Here is a 27,834-nt window from a genome sequence, read left to right as displayed (position 1 = left end):
CAGAGGAGTCAGAACGGTTTTTGGCAGAGAAGTCCTTGCGGTTGGACTGTACTGAGAAAGATACACTGTTTGGGTTTGGTATGTATGAAGATGTACTCTTCAGTTATAAAGCACTAGTACACCTTATTTGAGCTCCATATCTTTTCCATTTTCTTTCCTTGTAATCAGTGGTAATATGCCATAAAATGGACACCATATTATGAAGTACTAAGGATAAAAGGAAACATTTAAAAATAAAAGCATAATATGTGATTCTTTGCTTTAAGCTAAAAATAAGAAAAGAAAACACTGGACAAATTAACATGTCAGATACTCAAAATGTTAAGGATTTCCTTTTGTTGGAGAAAGAAAAATAATTCATATCAAGGAGGGAGAAAACCTGTAGAGCTGACAAGAGAATTGCCTTAGAAAGCTAATGTCTATGTTCATATTATTAAAATATGCCTATGTACTTATCCTGTTACTAAACTGATGGGAGGGAAGGGTAGGAAACTTTGGGGAGCAAAGATATATAGCTTAAGTTTTTGGCTTAAGCATTATTTTGTTATAATGAAAATTATTCAAAGCATAGTTATGAGTATAGAAAGCTGACCTTTGTTTTTTTTTCCAGCTTTATTTAAGTATATTTGACAAATGAAAATGATGTATTTATGCTGTACAACATGATATTGATATACACACACATTGTGAAATGATTAACACAATCAAGCTAATTAACACATATATCACCTCAGTTACCTTTTATTTTTGTGGTGAGAACACTTAAGATGTACCCTCTTAGCAAATTTCAAGTAAATAATACAGTATTATTAACTGTAGTCACCATGCTGTTCTTGAACTCTCCATAACTTACTTATCTTGCATTACTGAAACTTGGTACTCTTTGATCAACATCTCCCCATTTCTCTCACCCCTTATTCCCTGGCAACCACCATTCTAAGTCTGTGCTTCTGTGAATTCAACTTTTTTGGATTGCACTGTCTTTCTGTGCCTGATTTATTTCACTTACCACATGTTCTCTGGATTCATCAGTGTTGTTGTAAATGACAGGACTTCCTTTTTAAGGTTGAATAATATTCCATTACACACACACACACACACACACACACACACACACACATTTTCTTTATTCATTCATCCATTGATAGACATGTAGGCTGATTTCATATCTTGGCTATTGTGAATAATGCAGAATCTTTGAGATCCTGATTTCATTTCCTTTGGACATACCAAGAAGTAGGATTGCTAAATCCTATGGTAGTTCTGTTTTTAATTTTTCAAGACACTTCTGTACTGTTTTCCAGTTTAAATTCCTACCAGCAATATACAGGGGTTCCCTTTTCTTCACATGCTTGCCAATATTTGTTATCTTTGTATTTTTGATAATAGCTACTCTAACAGGTGTGAGGTGGCATCTCATTGTGGTTTTGATTTACATTTCTCAGATGATAGTGATGTTGAGCATCTGTTGGCCATTTGTATGTCTTCTTTGGGAAATACCTATTCAGTTCCTCTGCCCATTTTTTAGAATAAATTGTTTGCTCTTCTTTTGAGTTCTTTATTATTTTGGATTTAACCTCTTATTAGGTATGTTATCTGCAAATGTTTCCTCCCATTCTGTATGTTGCCTTTTCATTTTGTTGATGGTTTTCTTTACTGTGAGAAGCCTTTTAGTTTGATGTATTCCCACTTGTTTATTTTTGCTGTTGTTGCCTTTGCTTTTGGGGTTAAATTAAAAAAATCATTGCCAAGACCAACATCAAGGAGCTTACTGCCTATATTTTCTTCCAGGAATTTAATAGTTTCAGGTCTTACATTCAAGTCTTTAATCCATTCTGAGTTGATTTTTGTGTGTGATGTAAGGCAGTGGTCATTTCTCTTGCATGTGGCTGTCCAGTTTTCCCAACATGATTTATTAAAAAGACTGTGCTTTCTCTGTATTCTCAGCACCTTTGTCATAAATTAACTGAGCATATATGCATGGGTTTATTTCTGGGCACTGTATTCTGTCCCATTAAACTGTGTGTCTGTTTTTATGCCCCTTTGCTCATTTTTAAAATTAGGTTGTTTTCTTGGTATTGAGTTGTTTGAGCTACCTTTATAATTTCAATATTAACCCCTTAACAGATGTATGGATAGCATTTTTTCCCATTCCATAAGTTGTCTCTTATATACTTTTGATTATTTTCTTTGCTGTATGGAAACTTTTAGTTTGATGCAATCCCATTTGTCTATTTTTGCTTTTGTTGTCTTTTGGATGTTTATTAGACATAAATAAAATTACAAACAGCCATATATGATTTTGTTTTTTTGTATCCTGTAATTCAACCTTAAACGTGAAAAATTTTAAGCAATTGATGAACTAAGTTCTGTATCTTTAACCAACAAAGAAGCTAAATTAAGTTAATTTTTGTTTTAAGGTCTTCCACAATAAAAGCAAATTTGTTCCACAATTCAAAGGTAACTCAATCATCCATGAAACTGAATACAAAAGAAATTTCAAGGGTTTATCTCCGGTGAAAGAACCAAAATTAAGAAATGATTTGAAAGAGAATGGAAATTTTGAAACATCTCCTGAAAAGAAGGTATTTGTCAACTCTTAACTTTAAACAAAATAAAATTCTCATGATTTTAGACTCTATACATTTTCTTTCATTTACCACCACTTGAGATTTGTTTTTAGCTAGTTTATTAGTTCACTTGTTTGTTCATGAAATGTCAGATATTCATTGAGCATTTAGTAAGAGCCAGGCACTGGGTAGGTACTGAGAATATAATGATAACCTCACTAAGCCCTAAGGAGCTCGTGGGTTAGTGGGGAGACAGGTGTGAATAACTCGATGTAATACTGTGCTGAATGCTTAGCAGTACAGTATGGTAAGTCTATTATGTCTTGTATCATGATTGGCCTTACAGTAATGTGAGCTTCAGGGGTAGTAGTAGTGATAGAAACACATACTCTAAATTAAAGAAACAATTGAAATCAAACACAGAAACACATACACACATGTATTTTAAACCAAAGTTTAAGCATGCCAAATTGTAGCCAGTATAATACACATAATTTACCCCAGGGTATACCTAACCTGCTTCTCTGTGAGATTATGGCTGTTTCACACAGTAGCTATTAAGTTGCAGCATCAGGTTAAAAAGATAAATTGTAGGTAAGTTGGTGTAAGTCCATTTTTTTTGATCCTCAGGAATATCATACCTGATGCTTTATGGATTTTAAAAATAGAAATTATATTACTAAAAATAAAATGATTTATATATTTATTTATTGGGCCTGTGTTCTGAGGGAGAAAAGAAAGAGTTGTTATTCAGTACAACAATGTGTTTACTGACTTATTGGGATATTACACTTAATTACATAACACAATTAAATGTAAATTTAGAATATCAAGGGCAAATGTAAGACCACTCTTCAGTAGGTAGTAGCCTCAAGTTTATTTCTTTAGATTTTTGTTAATTTAAAAATATTTTTTCCTAGCCAAGGATCTAAGATTTTTTTTATTGTTAGAAAATGCAACTATATCCTGAGCTATACTTCAAAAAACTAACCAGATGTACTAGTTTCAAAACTTGCCTGTTGATTTCTTGTGATTTCTACAGTGTCTTTAGTCATCAAGACTTACTTCCAAAAACAGAATTGTAATACACTATCTAAGTATACTTGTAACATCTATGTTTTTACTTTAATGAGTAACATTTTAAGCATAAAATGTTTAAATTATTTTTATTTTAGTGTAATAAAACAGATGACCCTTTAAAACTAGAAGCAGAGATGCAAGCAAAAGACTCAAACCAGCCTAAAAAGAAGCTTACTCCTTGGAGACATCAAAGGCTTGGGTATGTATATTATAAGAAAAATATGGTGTTTAGATGATCAACATGGTGAAATATTTACTCTCATTTCATTTCTATTAGGAAAGTGAATTCTGAATACAGAGCAAAATTTCTGAGCCCAGACCAGTATTTATATAAAGCTGGGGCTTGGACACGTGTGAAGGAAAATGTACCAAATCAGGTGAGTGTACATAAGCCCAGTAGCCCATTGAGCCTCTATCATAGTTTATCACAATGAGTTTCATTTAGTAATAGAGATTACAGTTTAAAGATGTGTGATACAATAGCACTAAAAGTTCCAGAAACTTGAAGTTGTATGTATTAGGATATAATCTATCAGTGTGCTTTTTATATCAACTAATTCCTTAAAGATTAATATTATTACTATTAAGATATTTAAAGTTATAAATGTTTTCATTATGTTAATGAGACTCAGTTTATAGAATTATAGCATTATAGATTTTTTTTGTGACATCCACATCTCTACTCTCCCAATTGAAGATTAATTTTCACAATCAGTTTATCTGCCAGTGGCACACACTGTGAGTGTGTACTAGTATAGTCCATAGGTATAAGGAAGGAGTGGCCTGTACTGATAGAGGTTTCAGTTACAGTGTTGGGGTACCCTGACATATGGGAGAAATTCTGAGGATCCTAAAGAAAGATTTGAGGGAAAGGGTGATCTAGAATTGGGAAGTGCTAGTTTAGTCCTGGCTTCTTATAGTTAAAGGATAAACAGTGGAGCTTGTTTGCTTATTGTATAATTAACGTCTTTGAAACCATATCTTGGTGGTTTTGTGTGTGAATGAGATAAATTAAAACATTTTAGTTTAGATTATTCATTAATAAACACTCCTTCCCCCATCATTGTAAACAGAGTGATAATCTGGATGGGGAAGGAATCTTTTATTTGCCCCATGCTTTAAAGCATGGCTAACAATTACACCTAATCAGCCTCTGGGGCGAGGCATTGGCACTCTAAGCTACTGGCTCTTTGCACTGGCAGCTCCCAGACCTATGTCCTGGCAAGACTCCTGTGTTCCACATGCTGTTTGAGGGAGTTACTAGGTGCTCTCTCCTTCCCTACTTGAGCATGGCTCAGAGGCAGTACAGGCAAAGTTTAAAGGCAAAGCTCAAAGCTGTCCCAGATATTACTGGGGGAAAAATACATCCATCCACCTTAGTGAAATCAAATTAAAAATATAGCATTGAGTGCAGCCATGTGGGAAGAAAGGAATTGAGTCAGTTGAACTCCTGAGCTGTTTATGACCATGCTAGACATTGACAAAGAACTCTGAGGAGTCTGATGGGGATTGAGGGAAAGCTAGGGTCCTAGGCAGGGAACTGTATGGTCAGTTAATAGGTGTCAGCCTGTTGTGTTTAGGTGTTTCACTAGGCTGGGTTTTGGAAAGATTATCCCTTTTGTCTCTGAGACTGCCTAAAACTAATGTGAGTCAGTATTGAGGCTTTAGGTCTAAACATTTAGTGGATTGTTATGTCTGAAGTCATGATATGGTGACAGTCCTTATCCTGCTGTGATGAAAGAACAGTTTTGTTGTTAATTTAAGACCTGTCTTTTCAAGGTTACCTATTATGATATCTTGGTAAGGTGACATTTTTTAGGGTTTTGTTTTACTAATTGCTGTTGGTGGTTGTAAATATTTATTTCAGTGGTATAGTTTGCTTTAACCTCTATGGGCCAAGTAACTGAAAAAGTAAATAGGAGTTAGAAAAGAATAAGAAATGTTTGCTAAGAGGATAGTGATCACTGATGGTGATAACAGTTTTAACTGACCAGGTCACAGATATTTAATATGGGCCATGTTTGACATAAATTTTAGATTTTTATTTTATTAGAAGACATTTACCATACATGGCAGCTTATGAAGTATCTAAATATGTTACTCCCTTATTTTCCCACTATTAACATTTCATGAAGAAATATTACTCAAACTCTTCAAATGCACTTTGAATCATTACAGTTTTCTAGTCATATATAATCTTCATTTCCTTCTATGTTGTTTGAAATTTTATACTTTTTGAATATATTTAAAGTCTAGTCACTGGTTATTTTATCGTAAGACCCAAGAACTATTGACATAACAGTATGGTTATTGGTTTTATTTGTCCAGTGGTTGTATATTTGTTGTCTCCAACATTCAACCACTGGCACTTTTGCTTTTTTTAAATGCTCACTTAAAGAATTGTTTTTAATAATAACCAGCAATTGTAATTGTTAGGTCCCATCCTCAAAATAACTACTGAATCTGTTAAATTAAAATTTTTGATTGTTAGGTCATCTTTTGCTCATACAAACTACATTAGTTGAGATAATTTCTTTAATGTGTCTTCTACAAATATGACTTTATTTAAAGATAAAGTCCCAAATTTGAGAGACATCCTTTATATAGCTTGATAGACATTGAAAGAATCGCTGGATTATTAGCTGACTCCTCACATTGGAGGGATGATTTTTGGGAAAAATGAGTTTGTATTTTAACCCCCTAGTTTTCTGAGTTTGGATTTTGTGCATATAAATTTTAAATGACTTAGTTGAATTTTTAGTTTGGGGAAAGAAATTCAGAATTGAAAAGATTATACTTACAACATTTATATCATATAATCTGATGGCATTACTTTACCTGGAAAGCGGTGTGTGCATGTTGTTCCAGTTGAGTTTGGAATGGTTTATTCATATCCCTTCAGTGGCCCAGTTGTTGGCTGTAGGGACTGCTGTTAATATTGAGTTCACACCATCAATTTTCTCTCTCTTTTTAGTAGAACACCTTACTTTGGGAAATATCAACCTACTCTTTTTTCATCTTAGCTTAAGATTAGAAGTTTAAAATTATGTATTTTTAAACACAATGTTAGCACTAAGATCATTCAAGATTGCTCATAAAGTAAATTTAAAACATTGGGTTTTGAATGTCAGTAACAAATAGAACTGAATAAACTAAGGCTTTACAGAATTTTTCTAAGTTCTCCTCTCCCTCCTTTTAAAAATATTAGTGTCATATAAAAGTGGGTACTGTGCCCGTGGAGGGATAGTCACTCACTGTCTTGTTCATTGAGCCATAAGGTTCTCCTGCATGGGTGGAATGCAGTCTTCTCTGCTGCTTCTTCCTACTCCACCCTACACATGGTGCAGGACTGATAGACTCCCCTTTGGGACCATGTTTTCCAACTTTTTCTCATTCACTTGTTATAGCATGGACCAAACCAATAATATTATGATAATAATTTATCACAGAGGGGAGGCCAGCCTGCTCTATCAGTCTGTGAGCATGTGGAGTGCTGCAGGGACCTTATTGCTCATCTTTGGCTCTCATCTGTCTAGCTCAGGCCTAGCACTTGGTCCACACTCAGGGTAGGTTGTGGAGTCAGTGTTTAATTTAAACATTCTTCTTCACCTTAAGGGGTTCCTAGGTTAACGGAGGAGAACGACAAGGGCAATTAATTGCAGTAAAATGAAGTATGTACTAATGGGGATGTGCACAGAGGACTTTGAGAACAGAGGAGGAAGTGACACTAAGGCTTGAGATTTTATCATGGAGGTGATGGGGTAGCCACGAAACATTTGAAACATGGGAAGACTTATTAGAATTAAAATCTGGATTATATCAAGGCGCTTTATAACAAGACTTCTGTGCATTCAGAATACTCTGCTCAGTAGTATAGCAGACTCAACCCGTGTGTCTCAGTTTTTCCTGTTAAGTGGGAAAACCACTACTCATACTTTTCTTTAAAGTATAGGAATTAATGAAAATGATAAATGAACATGGCTACCTTTTTTGACAGTGAAGAAAACAATATTGGAAATTGTCCTTTAGGAATGTTTCAGGTTTGGTTAAAGCAGTAGGACTCTGCTGGAGTTATATGGTTTCTCAGGCCACCACGGCAGGTGGTGTCCTTTGCTTGGCCCAATTCCTTACAGTTGTAGCATTTTCATCCCTTTGCATTCAGTAACATCTCCTTTAGGAGCTGAGGATGTTTCTCCAACTGCTTTTGCGATGCCAACTTTCATTATTTGCTTATTTGCCTTTAAGTGAAAGAAAAGCAGTTTTAGCAGAAGTATCTGAATGTCCTTTTAATGTTAATATTCTGTCTTTATGATAGGAAAAATTATGGAGGTTTTCAAGCATAGTAAAGATAATTTTAAACTGCATTTTAAATTACAACTTAATTTTTTTAACATTGTGGAATTGTAGTTAGGGAAGCCAGCAGGTGGCAGTATGAAGTATAAAATGAAACGTTTTCAAAGAAAATAAAGGCTCCTTTTCATAAGATAATATGTTATTTGCATATTAGGAAATTCAAATCGTATAGTTCATCAGAACATTTTTTTATATTCTCATTTTGTTGGATATATTGTAATTGTTATTTTGTGGGATATTCTTTTAAATTATATACACAGTTTTAAAAAGTTGAGGCGTTCCTGATGCCAAGGGAATGTTGAGGAATTTGGAGGGGAAGCCTCTAAACTCTCTCAGTGAGGGTTTCTGTAGTAGCAGCAGCTGTATATAAAGCACAGAAGTAAAGGTTGGGTGGGCTAGGGCTCTCTGACATGTCACATGTCTTCCAGAGATGGGGAAATAGGAATAGTAATTAGGTTACCTGTCACTGATAGCATCTCAGCCATGTAGGAATATAACTGGTTTTTAAGATAATCTTGGCTACTGAATTACATCTTACCAAAAATACTAAAAAAATATTGAAATATTGACTTTCAAGTTTGGTGTATATTTAGAAGGAAGAATAATAAGATATTTCATTGATTCCCATTAGTATTCAATATGGCATTAACCTGTCATTAAGTATGTTTCTGTATTCCTCCCCTAGGGTTCTCTAAATGCCATGTGGTATGCGGAGGTTGGTTGCTTTTGAGTTTTTAAAACCTGTAATACGCATAGAGTACTTGTGATATTTCAGTTGAAATAAGAAGTAGGTGTATTTTTCTTAGCTGCTACACATTTCTCCCTGCCTGCTAGCCTGAAATAAAATAACTGCATTTGCTTTAGCTTGACTGTTTTAATTTCTGCTTTAAAATGCACAATAGTCTGATGAAAGTATGTGGCTATTTTTGCCTCCTCTCTCCTTGGTCTTTGGCTGTCTTTGTGCAATGTCTTTGATATGCTCCTTGGTGATATTTCAAAGGAGGATTTTCAGTAATATTTGGTGTCTGAACTCTCCTGTAGGTTAAAGAACTCCGAGAGAAGGCTGAGTTTTATAGGAAACGAGTTCAGGGAACACATTTTTCTCGGGACCACCTGAATCAGATTCTGTCTGATAATAACTGCTGTTGGGATGTCTCCTCTACCACAAGCTCGGAAGGAACCATTAGTAGCAACATTAGAGCTCTAGATCTTGCTGGGTGAGACGCTCTTTGTGGGTGGTGAGAAAGTATGTTGTAGCTTATGCAGAACATGGAATTAAAGGAAAATGTCATGACTACTCAAAATTATCTTCTAGTCAAATGGAGATATGTCAGCCATTTATTATGCTTTATTTCTATTTAATCTCTGTGAAAAGTAAGGCTGTACATACTTGTTTTATATTGTGTATAACTAATACATAATATAAATCTAGAAGATGGAGTTTTATAATATTCCCTGTTAGCACTTAAAGTAGAATAGACATAACTATAGAACATGTAGAAAAGGAAGAAAGACAACAACAAGAACTTAAGAAATAAGCTGTTAGTACATACCCATTATCATTCTTTAATGGATTTTGTGGTTAATATGGAAATTAGACCCTGATTCTATGGGAGAATTCTCTGCTGTTTTGGGTTTTAAAGTGATCATGATTTAAGTTTTTATAAGAGAAATAACACATTGATTTATAGCAAATAATTTTTAGTTGTTATAGTATATTAGTGTAGTCATACTGTATATCAAATGAACTATAAATACTAATTATGTGACATCTGATTTAAAAAATTCATCACAAAACCTGGTCTTTAACAGTATCTTGAAAAGATTAACTTGCCTAAAGTGTAAAATTTAAATCAGCTTCCTTAATCCACAAGTATACTTGATTTTGTATATAAACCCTAATGGAGTAATTGAATAGTTCAGACCATGTGGGTTCCTGTTTATGTGTAAAATTGCTGGCTTAAGAGATACGATGATTTTTGTTAGCAGTGGTGCAGGTGTGTATGTGTGAAGATAGGAGTGAGAGGAGATAAATATATTTTATTTTGGAATATTTTGATATGAACTCCCAACTGCAACTTTATTATACTGTCGAATGAACTCCTAGCAAGATTTCTTTCTTCAGTATCTGGGGAGGTAATATCTGTGGGAAACATAGTTGTTAACTACAGAATGATGAACTTACTCTAGTATAACTAGAAATCTTCAAACTACTCAACTTTAAAACTTATCTTGGTATGCAGAGATCCTACAAGCCATAAAACTTTGCACAAATGTCCTCCTACAAAACAAGAGGACCAAAGGCCTATCTTGGAAGAGCAGCCCCGGAAGAGTACCACGGAGAAACTGGGCGTGTCAGATGCACCCCCCACACCTGTTAGAAGGCGTCTGGCTTGGGACGTGGAGAACACCAATGAAGACGTGGAGAAACAGCCAGGAGAGGAGGAGGAGGAGGGAAGGGAGAGGGACAAGCAGGTTTATACAGAAGAGCTAGAGAAGCTGGAAGTACAGGAGAAGTCTAAGGCAGACAAGATTAAAGAAGGGTGAGAGTTTTAAATTAATCAGTGCATAGGGGCAGTATTGTATGTTATGAATGTGTATTTTGTCACTAAGAATAGTGGTTTACACTATTGGTTTATGACTAATAAAGAGCAGATTTTACTTTAATGTCATGAAGTAGGCATTTCTTTATGGTTTATATTTGAGTCACCAGTGTTTGGTAATTAAACACTTGAACACTGAGCTACTTAGGGAGCAAGGAGTTAGAGTTATTTTCATTTGTGTCCTGAGAATTATGATTTGCTTAGTTTGTAAATGTGTCTGGAAGGATGACTTTCTTCATGGTTTGAGGAAAATAGCTGGTATTTTTTAGTATTAGATGGTTATACCAAAAACGGAAGAAAAGATAATGTTTTGTGTTCAAATAAGTGATTTCTGCAACTACCTAATTCCTGTTGATTTATATGCAACATGCTTTGGGAAGTGGTTCTCTACCATTGGTAGTTGTGCTTTCTGTCCACACCTTATCATTCATTCCTGAGTTTTGCAGCTAATGTGAAACTTAGGTGCTGATTTAGTGGAAGAAAGCTCTCCTAAGCTGTGGCTGACTTGCAGTGATCTTCCCTCCTTTCCAGCATTTGGTCACTTCTAACTGCATGTGGATTTATTCTTTTTTTCCAAAACACAATGGCCTTATAAGTTCTATATTTAATTATTGCACAGTGATGGCAAAGTGTTTTCAATCATATTTTTTGGAGGAAATGCCTCATGAAAGATTGGTCTAATTTACAGGTCGGATTCTTCTTCTGTATCTTCAGGAAAAGGAGGCAGGCTTCCTACTCCGAAGCTGAGAGAACTGGGTGGAATCCAACGGACTCATCATGATCTCACCACTCCAGCTGTTGGTAATAAGCAAACACTGGACAGTCTTAATGTCTCCTGCTTGTCTACATGATTATTTAGTTTAACTGAAACTTGTCACCTCTACGTTCTCCAGGTGGCGCTGTGTTAGTGTCTCCATCTAAAGTGAAGCCGTCAATCCCAGAACAGAGGAAAAGAGCATCCTGTCAGGATAGCTTAGGAACTGTGAAGAATGATCTTAGGAAGGTAAATATTTATATTTGGGGAAAAAAAATCATCTCTTCAGGAAGTGATTATTTTAGCCACATGAATGAATGGATGATAGGTTTAGATTTTAGAAGATTCTGTGTGTCATATATGGAGAGGGTGCTATGACCCTACTTTTAGTAAGGCAGATATATTGAATTGTTTTTTCTGGTAGTAGCATTGTATTTCTGCTGATAAATTTTCAAATCTTGTCAATGACTCGACAGGAAGAGAGAAGAAAAATACTGTTCATCAAGCACCTCTATGTGGCAATTGTATTCCAACTATGTTCCAGGTACTGTCTTAGCACTGGAGATATAGCAGTGAAAGAAACAGGCAAAGATTTGGGCCCTCATTGAACTTATATCCTAGTGGAGGAAAGAAGCAATAAATAGGATAACAAGGTAAAACAGATAGTGATAAGTACTCAGGAGAAAAATAAAGCAGGGAGGTGAATAGGAAGTAACGAAGGAAGTTCTCACTGAGAGAGTGGCATTTGAGCAGAACCTGAAGTTCATGAGGGACTGACCCATATGTATTTCGAGAAAGCATTCTAGGCAAAAACAAGTGCAAAGTCCCCGAGGTGAGGGGATACCTAATGCTGAAGACCAGCCGAAACGTCAGTGTGGCTGGAGCAGAGAGCAAGAGAGGGAGAACAGTATGGGCAATGGGTGCAGGTGCATAATTGCGAGCTAGGTTGTGTCTAGGTCATAGCAAAGACTTTGAATTTTATTCTGAGCAGAATGGGAAGCCTTTGGAGGGGCAGAGGTTTTACCAAGGTCACTCGAGGTACTATGTTGGGAATAGACAGTAGGATGCAGGAGCAGAGGCATGAAACTAGGCTGGAGTGAAATACAGTATCCAGGCAAGAAATAATGGTTGTTCGGATCATAGCAGTAGCAGTGGAGGTCATGTAATGAAATGCAATTCTGGATACACATTGGAAATGTAGCTGAAAATATTTGCTGATGAAAAAGATATGGGGTGTGAGAAAAAAGAGAATTAAGGATGACTCAGAATTTTTGGCCTGAGTCATAAGGATGGAGTTGCCATTTAATTGAGACAGGGACAACAGAGTGAGGGAAAGATTTGTTGGAAAAGTGAGAGTTCTGTTTTAGGCTCTTTCAGTATGAGAAGCTTATTAGATATACGAGTAGACATGTTGAGTGGAGAGGACTTTGTGAGTGTGGAGTGTAGAGTGGTTGGGCTGCAGCTGTAGGTCATGTAGGTGGTACAGGTATGGAAGGTGTTGAGCCTGGAGGAGCTCCTTAAGGGAGCGGCTATAGCTAGAAGAGAATGGGTGAGGACAGGTCCAAGCCCCAGGTTTTTGATACTGGGAAGCTGAGGAGTAACCAGCAAAGAGATTGATGATGAACAGTCAGTGAGGTGGTGGAAAACAGGAGACTGTTGTATCCTGAAAGTGTCAAGAACGGGGTGTGCAGTGCTGCTGATGGGTCAGTAAGGGAAGAGGATTGATGACTGGATTCAGCAGCCGGGAGGTTATCGGTAGCCCGGACAACGGGCAGTTTTGGTCGTGGGGTGGGACAAAAGCCTGGGTGCAAGTGAGTTCCAGAGGAAGGGGAGGAGGGCCTGGGGACAGCCGCCAGGGAATCAGCTCGGGAGATTTTCCCATGAAGGGGAGCAGAGGAATGGAGTGGGTGCTGCCAATGAAATAGAGGAAGATGTGGCAGGAGCCTTGGCAGAGTCTCTTCCGATGGCTTCTTGGTAGTATAAGAAGAGCGATCCATGCTGAGAATGAGCTGGGCAAGAAAACGTTGGTTTGAGTAAAGATAAGGAGGCATGAAATAGTGGTTTCAGAGGGTAGGAGAGTGAGTGGGTGAGGGAAATGTAAGCTAGTGTAGGGCAACCTTAAGGGCCCGTTTGAGGTTAGTGGTCACAAGTTTGATGTAAGACCTGTCAGGATGGGTCATGTGTTTTTCTCCAGCCACATCTGGCTGCAGAGTTGCAGGATTGGTGGACAGCTGGATTTAACTAAGGTTCATGTTTTGTCAAGGGAGTAAGGCAAAGTGAGAGGGGGTCAGGGAGTTAAGGTGTATGCAGGGAAGTGCTTATAATGACCGGCATAGAAGTCGAGTTGGTCAGAGAGGGAAACTAGGATTTGAGAAGGTAAGCTACAGTGCAAAGATGACAGGATCAATGAGTGGAAGGACTGGCAGACTTAAGGACTTGCTGGAATTGGTGGTGGTAGGAGGTGGTAGTCAGAAATTGAGATTATGGAGAGATTGCAGTTACCAGTAATGAGAAGGCTTAACATACCATCATGGGAGTAAGTGGCTATTGTGGTTAAAGAGCATGCAGGGAAGAGGTTCTTTAAGGGCATTTTGCTGAAGGCTGTGCATGAGTTCTAGAGGGCACAGTGGAGTTCCAGGTGTTCCAGAGATGGGAAATGGGATCAGTACCCCCCACCAAACCCTAGGACTTAGAACACAGCTCAGCTCATAGCAAGTACCCATTAAGTTGTGTTGAATGCCATTGGAGTGGTAGAGTACCTAAACTATTTTTCATTGCTTATATATACATGGGCTTATGAAAGGAAATGTAGGAATACAGTTGTAGGATTGATCAAAATCAGATGTTAGGAGTCTCCTGCCCCCATGGACTGTTCTGACCCCTTGTCAGGCCATCCAGGCTGCCACCTGGAAGGGGTGAGCCTTTAACTCAGCTTTGCCCACAGGGCTGACTACCCTTGTCTGGAATGAATAGCTTTAATCCATTTTTGCATCTGCATTTATATGTATTATTTTCATCTATTGTGGCATTAATTTATTGATTAAATAAGTTAGAATGAACTCAGATTTTATATTATAAATATGACAAAAATATATGCATTTTACTAAATTAATTAGAATAATATTGTCCTTTAATATTTTAATGCCAACTTCTACCTCATAGTGCACATAATACAGTTGAAACATTTTAATTATGAACTCCTTTATAGTAAGAAGGTTTCTTTTTAGCAGTTTAATCGGAACTCCTTCCATGTGGATTTTCTGCCACCAGCACTACCAGGGACAGTGCCAGGGAGCTGGCCTTGGTTATTTCTCTTTGTCTACCCCTTGGTTGCTGGTAGGCATAGTCTCATTAAACTTGATATGCACAATGATTTTTCCCCTTGCTTTCTTACAAGAGCTAATAAAGTAAAATTAAATCCATAGTCATTCAATTCCCAGTAAATTATTACCATTATTCACTTGCCCTTGATTAATAACACTCTCCATCTTTTTTCACCACAGGAATAAGGGAGAATATGTTATCATAATATCCAGAAATCTTTTTCACTATTGTTTTAATGACATACCTTGAATTGTGAAAAATTATGGGGCAGCAACAATTTGGGTAACTTTATGGAGGTGATCATAATAGCTAGCTTTACTGCTGAGCATTTGCTATGTTCTAGGTCCTGTGCTAAGTAAGTACTTTATATATGTTGTTCAGTCTCCATAATGACTCTGGGAGATGATGAAATGGAGGTGACACAGCTGCCAAATAGTGGAGTAGAATTTGGCCCCCGGCAGTCTGTCTTCAGAGCCCACATTTCTTTTTTTTTTTTTTTTTTTTTGAGAGGGCATCTCTCATATTTATTGATCAAATGGTTGTTAACAGCAATAAAATTCTGTATAGGGGACTCAAAGCACAATCATTAATCAACCCCAAGCCTAATTCTCAACAGCCTCCAATCTTCTGAAGCATAACGAACAAGTTCTTACATGATGAACAAGTTCTAACACAGTGAGTAAGTTCTTACATGGTGAACAGTGCAAGGGCAGTCATATCATAGAAACTTTCGGTTTTGATCACACATCATGAAGTATAGACAATCAAGTCAGATATAAGTATTCATTTGATTTTTATACTTATATGTGAATCCCACATTTCTCCCTTATTATTTTTTTTAATAAAATGCTGAAGTGGTAGGTAGATGCAAGATAAAGGTAGAAAACATAGTTTAGTGCTGTAAGAGGGCAAATGTAGATGATCAGGTCTGTGCCTATAGACTAAGTATTAATCCAAGCTAGACAAGGGCAACAAAACATCCACGGATGCAGAAGATTTCTCTCAAAACAGGGGGGGGTGAGGTTCTAAGCCTCACCTCTGTTGATCCCCAATTTCTCACCTGATGGCCCCCCTGCGACTGTGCCTGTCTTAGGTTGTTCCTCCCTTGAGGAATCTTACCCGTCTCTGGCTAACCAGTCATCTTCTGGGGCCATACAGGGAAATGTAAAGTTGGTAAGTGAGAGAGAAGCAATATTGTTTGAAAAGGTTAGCTTTTTTACTTCTTTGCAGATTTATGCCCTGTGGCTTCTATGCCCAGCATTTGTCTTGAGGTATCTTTACCACTTGGAAGAATTATGATTCTCAGTAATTTTCGATATGAGGCATGAATTCTACTAAAGGGTTGTAATTAGGAAGGAAGAAGAAAAGCTTTAGAAGTAGCAGACGGAAGAAAACATGGGAAGATTGATTATTTCTTTGACATAACTTCTTGTAGAGTAACATAAGCATGTATAGGGTTTAACAAAATACTAATTAAAATGCATACACACATTAACAGAATAGGAATACAGATACATAACAAAAGCAGACCTATAATTACCAGCCATATCCAGTGAAACCAAGAAAACCAGTTAGGTACCCTAGACATTTGTGAAAACTTATCAATAATATGATGGATATTGTCTAACTGAATTTGAATAGTTTGAGAAAAATCAGACAAACTAAAACAACACATTCCTGGGAACTGTTCACATCCCGTATGTTCTTTTACAGAGCCCACATTTCTTAACCCTGAAACAACACCATCTCAACAAAACTTCAGAATAGATTTTCAGGCTATTTGTTTGATCATCAAGTACTATCTTCACATTTTATGAATGATATTAAAAACCCAATTGTGTGTTAGCTCACTTCATTTATTCATGCAGCAGATGTTTCTTGTCTATTATAAACGTGCAGTAATGATAGTGAGCAGAAGTAGACATGGTTCTGTACATGATCTTATGGAACCTACAGTCTGGTGAGAGAGATACATATTAAACAAAGAATCACACACATAAAAAAATGGTAAAGTTAGGACTAATCAGAGTTTCAAAGAAGTTTATAGTATATTCTGGAAGGAATTGACCTAGTCTTAGAGGCCAGCAAGCTTCTTGGAAGTCAAGGCTGTTTCTTAGAAGAAGTCATAATTGAGTTGAGATACAAAGGAAGAGGAAGAGTTAACCAGGCTAAAAGGTTAGAAGCATAGCAATATCTTATGGGTTTTTAAGAACAAAGCCAAGTATAGTGTGTGACAGGGAGCAGGTACAATATGAGGCTGCAAAAGAGAACAATATAGAGAATTTGTATCATTATCTCAAGAGCAATGGGAAGCCATTAAAATATTTTAAAGACCTTTCTGACTGCCATGGAAGGCAAGAGTAAACTGTAGATACCTTAAAAAGCCATTGCAGTAGTCTAGGAGGACATGTTGATAGCTTGGACTAAGGAGGGTGGGCATAGACAGCAGTGGAGGAAACTGAAGAATTGTGTAATGGGAACAAGCTCAAGGCTTGAGGCTGGGTTGGATAAGGGGGATGAGAGACCGTGAATGACTTTTCCGTTTCTGGCTTGTCTAGCAGGTTTGATGGGGGTGTCATGCACTGAATAGCAGAACTCTGGGCAGGAGCTGTCTTTGGAGAGAACTGTCAGGAGTAGGAGTTCCATTTTTATTCACTCAATTAAATATTTAATGTGTTCTTAGTATGTGGCAGGCACTGTTCTAGCATCTAGGGATTTGTTAGTAATCAAGGCCAAATCCCTGCCCTAATGGAGCTTACTTTTCCACTGAGAGAAATAGATAAATTTTTGCAAATATAATTCCAGGGAGTAGTAAGTTCTGGAAATGAAATAAAATTGTGAATGACCTCCAAGGTGGGTCATCAGGACAGGCACCTCTGAGGAGGTGACATTTTCGCTAAAACCTGACTAATGAAGGAAGTGCCCTTGCAGAGATCTGGGCCAGATACTGTTTTCTAGTTTGAAAGGACAGTAAGTGCAAGTGTACATCAGTGAGCATTTTAAAGAGAGTGAAAAGGCCCTTATGACTGGAGCCTTCAGAGGGAAAGGATGGGGTAAGGGATGAAGTTGGAAAGGGAGGCCGGGTAAGGAGTGGGGCATGTTGTTCTGATGCACAAGGAAGCTCTTGGAGAATTTGAAGCAACACAGCGATTATCTGATTTACATGATGAAATCACTCTGCCTACTCGCTGGACTGTACGGTGGAGAGTGGAAGCAGTGAGGCCAATAAGGAGGCTTTTGGCTCAAAAACAGATCAAGAGGTCAGTTAAATTAAACCCAGGAACCCCATGTGTTACAAATATTCTAGAGATTCTATTCAGGTCGTTTTAGCAATAGTAAAGCCAATTTGACAGAGATCTCAAATTCTGTATATATATGTTGAAAAAGAAAAGTCAAGCAATTTTTCAAAGTGAAATTTGTAGTTAAAGCAACCGAGAGAAGATCTGTGGTTTTATCTTAGATTATGATTTAAAAATATGTTTGTGTGATAAGACCCCAGGCCATCTTCACTTTGAAACTGTAGGCTCTCTGATCTCAGAAAATGATATCCTAGGTCAAAAAGCAATGTTTTGAATATTGCACTATAAAGTTAATAACTAAAGGCAACAGTTAAAAGGAATAATGAGGAAAGTTTGAAACTATATATGATTTTACTGATTTGCATTCTCCCAAAAAGTAAAATTACAGAAGGACTTTTAGGATAGTGATACATTATCCTTGTGGTACATAGAAAATACTTACCAACTAAAAAAAAATAAATGATTTCACACCTACTATTCAAAGGCATCTGTATAATTTGAGTTATTTAGGCATATTTTTGCTTATTACACTGTAGATAAGGTTTCACAATCTGTTTTTCTCACTTAGAAGTATATTGTGAACATACTTCCATATAATTAAATATCATTTATAATTTTAATTTTCAATACCAACATATGTGACCTGTATTATACAGTAGTTTTTTAAATCAGATGCTTATTGTTGAAAACTATTTATTAAACTAGATGCATATTGTTATTTTTTAGTTTTTCTATTTTGAAAAAATTCTGTAAAGAAATCCATCCTTTAGTTACATTTTATTCATGCTGTTATTATCTCTTTTTCTGTAAATACTCCCCACGTGTTACTGTGTGGTCAGAGAACACAAAATTTTAAGGCTTTTGCTGTTTTTCCAGTTCTCCCAAAAGACTGTCTTCCCAATACTGTGTGAGGTGCCAATTTTTCTACATCCTTGCCAGGTTTGGGTATTATAGTTTGGTTTTTTTAATCTTTATAATTTGGCAAATATAAAATTAGTACCTTAATTAGTACTATTAAGAAGGAATTTGTGTCTATGAATTGCTTATACATGCCCCTTTCCTACTTTTAAAGTAGGTTTACTTTTTCCTATTACTTGTAAAGAAGTATTTATGTAACAATGATAATTTATTATCAATCATGTAAGTTGTATATTTTCCTCAAATTTTTAATTTTTATTTTTTTATGTATGTGTGTATATATGTGTGTGTGTGTGTTTGTGTATATGTATGTATTTTATAGCTAAATATGTTTATCTATATTGGTTGTTAGGCTTATAAAATATTCCCCACTTGGAGGTTACCTATATTTTCTGCATATTATCCCCTGCTTCTTTTATGGTTATATTCTTTTTCATTTAAATGTTTGGTTTATTTATATATGTACACACACATATGTATCTTTTTTTTCTTTTCATTTAGAAAGAAAGTCATGCTATATCCCTTCTGACTTCTCCACCTGCTGGTATAAAAACAGTTGATCCCCTGCCTTTGAGGGAAGATTTTGAAATCAATATCCCTAAATTTGCTGAGGCAACGCTTCCAGTTTCAAAAATTCCAGAATATCCGACAAACACACCTGGGCAGTCTCCTCTACCCTGTGCTCCGTCCTACTGGCATCCTTCTCGTCGAATTCAGGGCTCTCTGAAAGATCCAGAATTCCAGCATAATGGTATTTAGTTTGGTTTTAATCTTCTGTTGTTTAAAATGAAAATGTTATACTGGTAGCTACAAAGGCTGAAAGTATGTACTATATATGGGTTAACAGATTATTTACTTAATTTTTTAGTTAATGTAATCTATTTCTTAACTAGGAAAAATCATATCCTTGAAACACTCAACTGTTCCGTACCTCAGTTCACTTTTGTGTAAGTGCCAAGTATCTCAAGCTCTTTCCCATATGCACATAGACAACCCCCTAGATTCCAGTAGCACCTCTTCCTCATGTGTGACAACCAAAAATGTCCAGACATTGCCCAGTGTTGCCTGGATGTAGTTCAAGGTCATAAATTATTTTCCTTTTATTAGGCAGTGCTCTGCTCTTTTCTAGCTTCCATTATTACTGTTGAGAAGCTTAATGCTGTTTATTTTTTATCTTTTGTATGTGGCTTTTTTTTTCTGGCAGCTTTTGGGATTGGCTCTTTATATCTGATGCTCTGAAATTTTGAAGTGGATCTCTTTTCATTTTGCTAGTACTCATTCAACCTTTTAAATCTGGAAACTCAGTTTCTTCTGGGAAATTTTCTTGAATTATTTAGTCAGTAACCTCTTCCATCTCTATTTTCTCTTTTTCTGTCATTCCTATTATTCAGATGTTGGAACTGTTGAATATGATCTTATTTTCTTATTTTACTTCTCTATTTTCCATCTCTTTTTATTTGAATTTTGAAGGGTTATTAATTTTTATCTTCTACCTTTTTTTTTGAGTTTAAAAAATATTTTTACTTTATTTTAATTTTTAAGAATTTTTTTTTAACACTGCGTACACCTTTTATACAGCATCCTGTTCTTATTTCATGATGGCATGTTTTATCTCTTTGACGAGGTAAATGATATATATAGTCTCCATGTATTGAATGTGGTATTCTTTCCCTTACTTAAACCTGGTGTTCTTCAAAGTAGCTCTGATAAACTTTCCTTAGAGACAAAACCTCCATTCCTCTTGTGAGAGAGGGAAGTACCCAGCTATGTAAATTTAAAGAAAGATCTGGCAGACTTTTTGAAAAAAGACTTTCAGCCAGATTCCTGGTTCAGTCTTACCTTCACTCCAACAGTCAGTGATAGTCGGTACTAAACCCTGGGCCATTAGGAGAAGAGATTGATTGCTTCTTGGTTTACCTCTGCTGGAGAGGATTCAGCTTGCTTGGGTATGATGATAGCACATTCACTGCCCTTTCATTTGTTTTCAATTTCACAATTTATGAAAAAACTTTCTAAAATTTTACTGCTGTTTTCTTGTTTCCCATTTTCTTTGTATCATGGGTTTCTGTCATTTTTATAAATGTGGGTAGGCCGTCTATCATCTCTAAACATAAGCCTACTATATTTCTTTAAAGTTAGAATTAGATCAATATTGCCATTGAAAAGAATTCTAGGAGGTTTTCTGTTGTTTATTTATGTATTTGCTAATAAGTACATAGTAAATTAATGAATGACTCTTAGGTAGTAATTTCTATTAAAGATAAAGAACCAAAAATTTCTGACTGCATACTTTCACTAAGAGTTTACTGTAAATAAGATACACTGTTGGATGGCTTTAAAGGATGATTTCTTCTGCTTTCCTTTTTTCAGTGGGAAAAACACGGATGAACGATTTCCAGTTGCTTCAGCATGAAGCCTTTAATGATGAAGGTATTTCAGTAGTCAGCTAACACAAGATGAAAGTATGAGGTTTTATTATGTAGTAGTTTATAATAGTATAATATTGACCTTACAGTCAATTAGCACTTCATATTTTACAGAGTACTTCCACAGATATTATTTCATTGGTCCTTGAAACCCTAATGGGGTAAAATTATCCCCATTTTACAAATGAGTAAACTGGGAACTAAAGCCTTGAAGAATCTTTCTAGAGCAAGTAGATGCTAAGAGATTGTGCCTGGCATCTCACCTGAGGTCAGCACTCTTTCTGTTTTCCACCCTGGAGAACTGAGAGCTCAGAAATTTGGGGCTCTGAGGGCTCAGAATATTATATCTGTCATTTTTTTTCAAATGCCTATATATATATATATATATATATATATATATATATATATATATATATATATATATATATATTCTTGTCCACTTTCAGTTCTTAAAAATACATGATTAGGGAAAATGTTTTTTATTCTCTTGTGTAGTTTTCATTTTGACAAATTCATTTGCTTATAATAGCAAAGGATGAATTTTGAATTCTTGATGTGAAAAATAGAAATTACTAATTTAGTTCATTCTAAGAAGTATGAAATTTCTCAAGTTATTTGGAGTTTGAAAGTAAATTTGAATTAATACTTTATGTATTACAAATTCACACATATTAAAATCAAGTTATGTTTTGAAATGCATGTATCTGGACACTTTGAATCCAGTTCTGTTTTCTTTTTAATGGATGAACAGTGTTTACAGATAATCTAATAATAGATTTGATTACTCAGAATGAAGAATTTCAGTAATAATGAAGGTGGTATAGTTGAGTCAAACATTATTTCTACATTAAGTTAGAGTATTTTAGAAATATGATGTAAGTACCATGTTAAGGTATAACATTTTGTTTTTTAAAAAGCTTAAAAAAACTTTTTGCTCAAAACAGCTGTGCCCTTTAAAACAGGACATGATAGTATAATGATTAGATGTTTCCAAGTAATGCTGAAATCGTAGGCCATGAGTTTATGTAATAACATTGTGGGATTTCAGTAAGGAAACAGAATGCTCATTTAACATTTAATGTTTGGTTTTTAAATATGATAAACTTGGAAAATTACTGTGAACTGTCCTGAAATGTTAGTATCTTATATTTTAATAGATTATTTTTTTTCTGATGGTCAATACTGACATTACAATGTTTGATGCTTTTAATTTTCTGTTAATGAAAACAGCATTTTATCAGGTATATCTTTTGCACTAAATATAATTCTTTCATTGCAGATGAGGACAGATTATCTGAGATTTCTGCACGTTCTGCAGCTTCTAGTCTTCAGGCTTTTCAAACTCTGGCACGAGCTCAGAAAAGGAAGGACAATTTCTGGGGCAAAACATGATTAAATGTACTTCAAGTTGAGTTGCTTTTGTCTAGAGAACCACTGGTGTTAATTTCCTTTATTGCTTTACTTTAAGGCTCTTCAAGTGTCTGGATTTTTTGTTTTCTGATGTTTCCTACTTAAAAAAAACTGCTTGACTTTTCAATAGCCAATTCAGTTCACTTGGCAAAATTTTAACACAGATTCAAAAAATTTAACTTAAAGAATTTTTTTCACACTGATCCCTAAGTACAAAGAGATAGATTATATAGTTCTTCCCATGTTCTAACTTTTGTCCGAGGTGCCAGGAATAGCTGGTAGAACTGTGGATTTCACCTATCCAGAAAACATGCTAAAAGATGAATAAAATGAAATAAAAATTAAGATTTAAGTGTGAAGTATATTTACTGCAAAGATTGGTTATATGTATCTTCATAATAGTAGCTGTCATAAAATGAATTTGTTGTTTCTTTAACTTTTGCTATGTGTTGCTTTTTATTTTGGTCACTTTCTGTGTGTGGTTTCAGTGTTAATTGTATTTTAGACTGAAAATACTAGCTGTATATATTTTTATTATATATGTAACAATTTGCTGAGAGACTGTATATTTTTGATCTTTGTGTGTATTTGTATAAGGACTTTGGCTTATATTTGAATAGTGTCTGAATTTTGAAAAACTATTTGTATAATAGAGAATTAAAACTAGCATTTTGAAATAAAAAATGATCAAGGGTTTCAGTTCTGTTTCAAGTGTTACAAGTATTTGGCTTCTCTAGAAAGTTATTATTTGGAACAAGTTATTATCTTCTAGAAACAGTCTACTCGTAATAGATTAGTCAAATATTATACTTCTGCAGCTGCCCAAATGCATGGAACCTGAGTCCACAATATTTTTTCATAAACAGGAAAAATACAGAATTTCCAAGGCAGACTCATTTTTAAAAATTTCACACAAACTTTCTGACTTCTCTTCTTCACTTACTGTTGTCTTATTCTATTCTTACAAATCATGATAAATTTGACTTTCTAAAAAATATGAATTTCATAAATATTACATAAAAATCTACATATGTAGAAGGTACTGAAGATAAACAGTATTCATGCCTATTAGTTAGAAAACAAATGGGCCATCTGTTTTAAAGTGCTTAATTTGGTTGGAAGTGCTTTTGTAAATCACTGATTCACAGTAAGTTAGTTTGTTATAGATCTTAATCATTATCATGAGGTTATAAAGAACTAAGGGCATATAAATACTTGCTTACATCTCACTGACTTCTAAAAATAGTTTGTTGATAAAAAAAAAGTTACCAAGGCATTAAAGTTGGAAACAAAAATTAGAAATTAGTGTGAAATTGGATTTTAGAACACAAATTATCTTGGATTCTATACACATGTACTCAGGCATATTAGCTGTAAAATAATTTTGGAACTTACTGTCTCTCTAGAAGCTTGGTCTTGCTCAAAAGTTGATTATTTGTTCAGGACAGAGTTTTCAATGGCTGACAACTGGTCTACAGTAGAGAAGGAATTACTGCTCAGTTGTGGGGGCTTCTGTATAATTCACAGCCTATGTTACCTAAGCTACTGACTGCAAAATATGGGTACAGCCATTAGAGTAAGTCAGACCACATTAACTTGATCTGTCAGGTATTAGATGGCTTGGGATTCTCATGAGGCCGAGGTCACCCCAGCCTCTGCATGACAATTCAGCCTTGTAGTATACTGCTGACCAGCTCCTAAAAGGCCTGCTCAATGGGTCAGGGGAGAGAATAGTGTTGAGAGATTAGTACTGGCCCATCACTCATACTGAAAGAGCAATTCAAAGGACATTTTAAGTTGGTGTGTAAGTAGTTTTACTTACATGAGAAATGTTCCATGAGATTCACTAGCATTTAGGAGCTGGGATTGTGAATTTTTAAATCAGTTTTACTAAGGCATACTTTTATGTTTAATAAACTTCAATCATTAAAAAGTTTATAGCTCATTGATTTTGGAAAGAGTGTATATATCTGTGAAACCAGCACTACAACCAAGACCCATTACATTTACATAACCCTAAAAATCTCCTTTCCCTTTGCAATTTAATCTGTCCTTCCAGGCCCAGTCCTCCCAAGGCAATCACTGTCCTGCTTTCTGTTACTATAAACTAGTTTGCAAGAGTTTATATAAATGGAACTATCTTCTACATCTGGCTTTCACTGAGCATTTTTTTGAGAATCATCTATATTTTGACATGTATGTTCCCTTTTAATCCATTCACCGACTGGTGGACTTTTGCATTGTTTGCAGTTTGGAACTATAGTGAATAAAGTTGCTATTAATATTTGTGTGCAAGTTAGTGTGGACACACACTTTGATTTCTCTAGACAATACTAAGTAATTCAATTTTTATTCATCTTTTAGGATAATTTTACTTTGAGTACACAGTATACACTTGTAACTGGGGAGAAAATCTATCTCCCAGCCTAGGAAAAAATACCTTTGAAACCAAAATCAGTCAAAGGAAAAATAAAGTAGGAGAAACCCCTTTGTTGCTTACAAGCAGTTGTCCACTTCTGCTTGCCCATATCTCTTGTGACCCAGCTGCAAAAAGGGGTCCCACCCAACCTCTACGGTCCAGAAATTCCCTCACTCCCCCTTGTAATAACCTATTGATATTTAGATGGACTACTTCTTTCCACCCCTTGGAGACACCTATTGATAAGGAGATGCCAGGTGAGAGATTCTGGAAATATTGCAGTTTTACCCACAGCACTGAAGTCAATATTATAAACTGGTGGTTGGGTCTTTTTGTCATAACTGGTATCTCACAAGCTAGACTGGGATGGGGACATCAGAATCATGGGTGGGGGTGAGTTCTAAAATGCACACTCCTATGCTTTTCTTCTTCCCATCTTCACCGCAGATGCTGAGTTTCCCATGTGTCCCTGGTTGAAACCCAGACAAATGCACAAATACGCACATGGAGGAGGCTTTGCATGTTCATTTCTGGTCTCATCTCTAGATCTCTGCAGGAATCTGAACTGCAAGTTAAGAACTATTGAAGGATGACTTTGAGGATTAAGGATAAAGAACATGATAAATATACTTAGTACATGGTAAGAAATGCTATCATGAAATTTAAGCATAAATATCTATTTTGCAGACAAGAAAACACTCAGATTTAATAACTGGACCAATAGTTGGTGAATTAAATCTAGGTCTTTTCACTCAAAATCTACCCATGCTGCCTTCTCTGAAGTGTTTATGCTGAAATTGTGAGCCCTACTGTGATCACTACTTCTCTCTTGGGCTGATTCATTTGGGAGTCAATTTAACTTTGCCATCTTAGAAGATGAATGAAATGTCTACTTTTTTAGTCAGGGAAAAGAGTATATGGGCATCAAATTGGTGTACAAATGGATTCAACCAGAATGAAAGTAAGTTAACATTCAAAACAAGTTTGCCCTTACATACAGCACAGTGTTGTTACCTGGGGAGCTCAAGGATGGAGTATTTACCTTTGCTGTAGTCACCCCCAAAACACTGATCCTGACTTATGGAAATTTACCAAAGAAACAAATAATAATAAACTGGTAAGTAATCCTAGAATAATTTCCATTTGGCTTTGGAATATGTTTTTGGTACTTTTACACATGGTGGCGTTAGTCATGTTAGCATGCTCAGGGCCCAGTCTTTATCAAAACGCTGTCAGCACTCAGTTTCCCAAGGTGAGTCAGCTGCACAAGGGCTACTTCCCGGCAGAGGAACAGTCTCTGTCACTGGACTAGCTGCGGCTGTGCCCCGAGGGGCCTGGTCATGCGCAGGTTCTGAGCAGCCAGCCTGCGCCTCTAGCTGAACTCGTGGATTAAAAGCAGGCCAGTGGTAACTTCAGCCCTGTCCTGGTAGACTGCAAGCTAATGTTGACCCTATACTCTGATTTGACTGTATATCTTTCCTATTGTGAGTAAAGATACAGAAACACCTAAAGACCCTGCCCTTTTCTTTCCCTCTCAGGTTAACAGCCAACTCCCTTAAGCCCTATTTTATGTTTCATTCCCACCCTGGCCCTATGAGGCACACTAAGGCTGGCAGCCTCTCTCAAGCAGAGGGCAACCTGCCCATAGTACAACCTTGCAAGGCAGGTAGGAGGGAAATAGCGGTCATCCTAATGAGGGCACGCACTGCTCTGCCACTGAAAGCCCCATCCACTAGTCCCATCCATGGCTTCCTTGTGCTGCAGCCCCACATAGAACATGCCCTTGGAATCCGAGTGAGAGATGAGGACTGTGGGCCCTGAGATGCCCATGGAAGTCAGAGTGTGAGGCCAGGGGAGAAAGTGATGTCTGGGGGGTTCACACCCAATTTGAGCCACATAATGGACAATTTAGATAATGTTGGGAAATTGTTCACTTTCCCCCCATATACTCAATACCCAGGTGTACCCTGGAGCTGGCTTTTGGGCCAGTTGTTATGAGAAATTTTATGAGAGGGGCTGTTTGAAATTTGCTGTGGTGGGGGTATTTACACCACAGAAGTCAGGAAAAAAGCCACCACTGCAGCCACTGCACCCATCTCTGCTTTTCTATCTGCATCATTCACCTGATGGAGGAAACAGTCTAGTTCAGAAAGGAGAGAAGAAATTGCTCAAGATAAGCTGCTACAGTCCATGCACATCTTCCCTGGCTTCTAAAAGTAGAGCATTTGGGTTTAGTTTCCTTTCTCAGCTGAAGTCCACCTAGAAAATAAAAACAGGCCACAAATAGCACATATAAGACTGTAGAGGAAGACCATCCACAGTCCACTCATGGAATTACCCAGAGATGGGGCCTGGGAATCTGTATGCATAATATTCCATGTGACTCAGATATTCAGGTCATTTGGGAACTACTGACTTTGGGGTTATAGTAACCTATGGTCACCTCCCAACTCGACTTGAGCAAGCTGGTTAAACTTCCTTGAACCTGTGTTCCTCATCTGTAAGATTTAAGACGCAGTGACTTAAGGTCGGTACAGGTATTTCTTGTACGCCATTCAGTCCAAAATGTCAGTTCTGCTGTGTTGAAGGCACATTTTAATTAAAACAATGGGGGAAAAGGCATGTTTTAGAAAGACTCAGTTTAAATCTTGAAAGCAGGAGGCAGTGTATCCTGAAAT

At 36.3% G+C, this 27,834-nt stretch overlaps 1 protein-coding gene across 3 annotated transcripts in view; it reads left to right on the top strand.

Moving 5' to 3' along the window:
• MDM1 (Mdm1 nuclear protein) overlaps positions 1-23,652 on the top strand; it is a 31,014-nt gene extending 7,362 nt beyond the window's left edge. Inside the window, exons 5-15 of one of the 3 annotated variants that reach the window (XM_017675338.3) lie at positions 2,421-2,585; positions 3,746-3,849; positions 3,928-4,027; positions 8,689-8,718; positions 9,045-9,220; positions 10,247-10,546; positions 11,295-11,407; positions 11,500-11,609; positions 19,403-19,652; positions 21,272-21,331; positions 22,607-23,652. In XM_017675338.3, the coding sequence (XP_017530827.2) occupies positions 2,421-2,585; positions 3,746-3,849; positions 3,928-4,027; positions 8,689-8,718; positions 9,045-9,220; positions 10,247-10,546; positions 11,295-11,407; positions 11,500-11,609; positions 19,403-19,652; positions 21,272-21,331; positions 22,607-22,719 (1,521 nt within the window). In that variant the 3' untranslated portion in view covers positions 22,720-23,652. The remainder of the gene's footprint in view (positions 1-2,420; positions 2,586-3,745; positions 3,850-3,927; positions 4,028-8,688; positions 8,719-9,044; positions 9,221-10,246; positions 10,547-11,294; positions 11,408-11,499; positions 11,610-19,402; positions 19,653-21,271; positions 21,332-22,606) is intronic. The other 2 variants (XM_037017044.2, XM_017675339.3) reach the window with 2 other exon arrangements.
• Positions 23,653-27,834: the final 4,182 nt, after the last annotated feature.

The sequence above is a fragment of the Manis javanica genome, chromosome 10 (genome assembly GCF_040802235.1).
Source record: "Manis javanica isolate MJ-LG chromosome 10, MJ_LKY, whole genome shotgun sequence".
In the NCBI taxonomy this organism is placed as follows: Eukaryota; Metazoa; Chordata; class Mammalia; order Pholidota; family Manidae; genus Manis; species Manis javanica.
The sequence above is the reverse complement of the archived record's forward strand: the minus strand, read 5'-3'. Positions and strand labels throughout refer to the sequence as shown.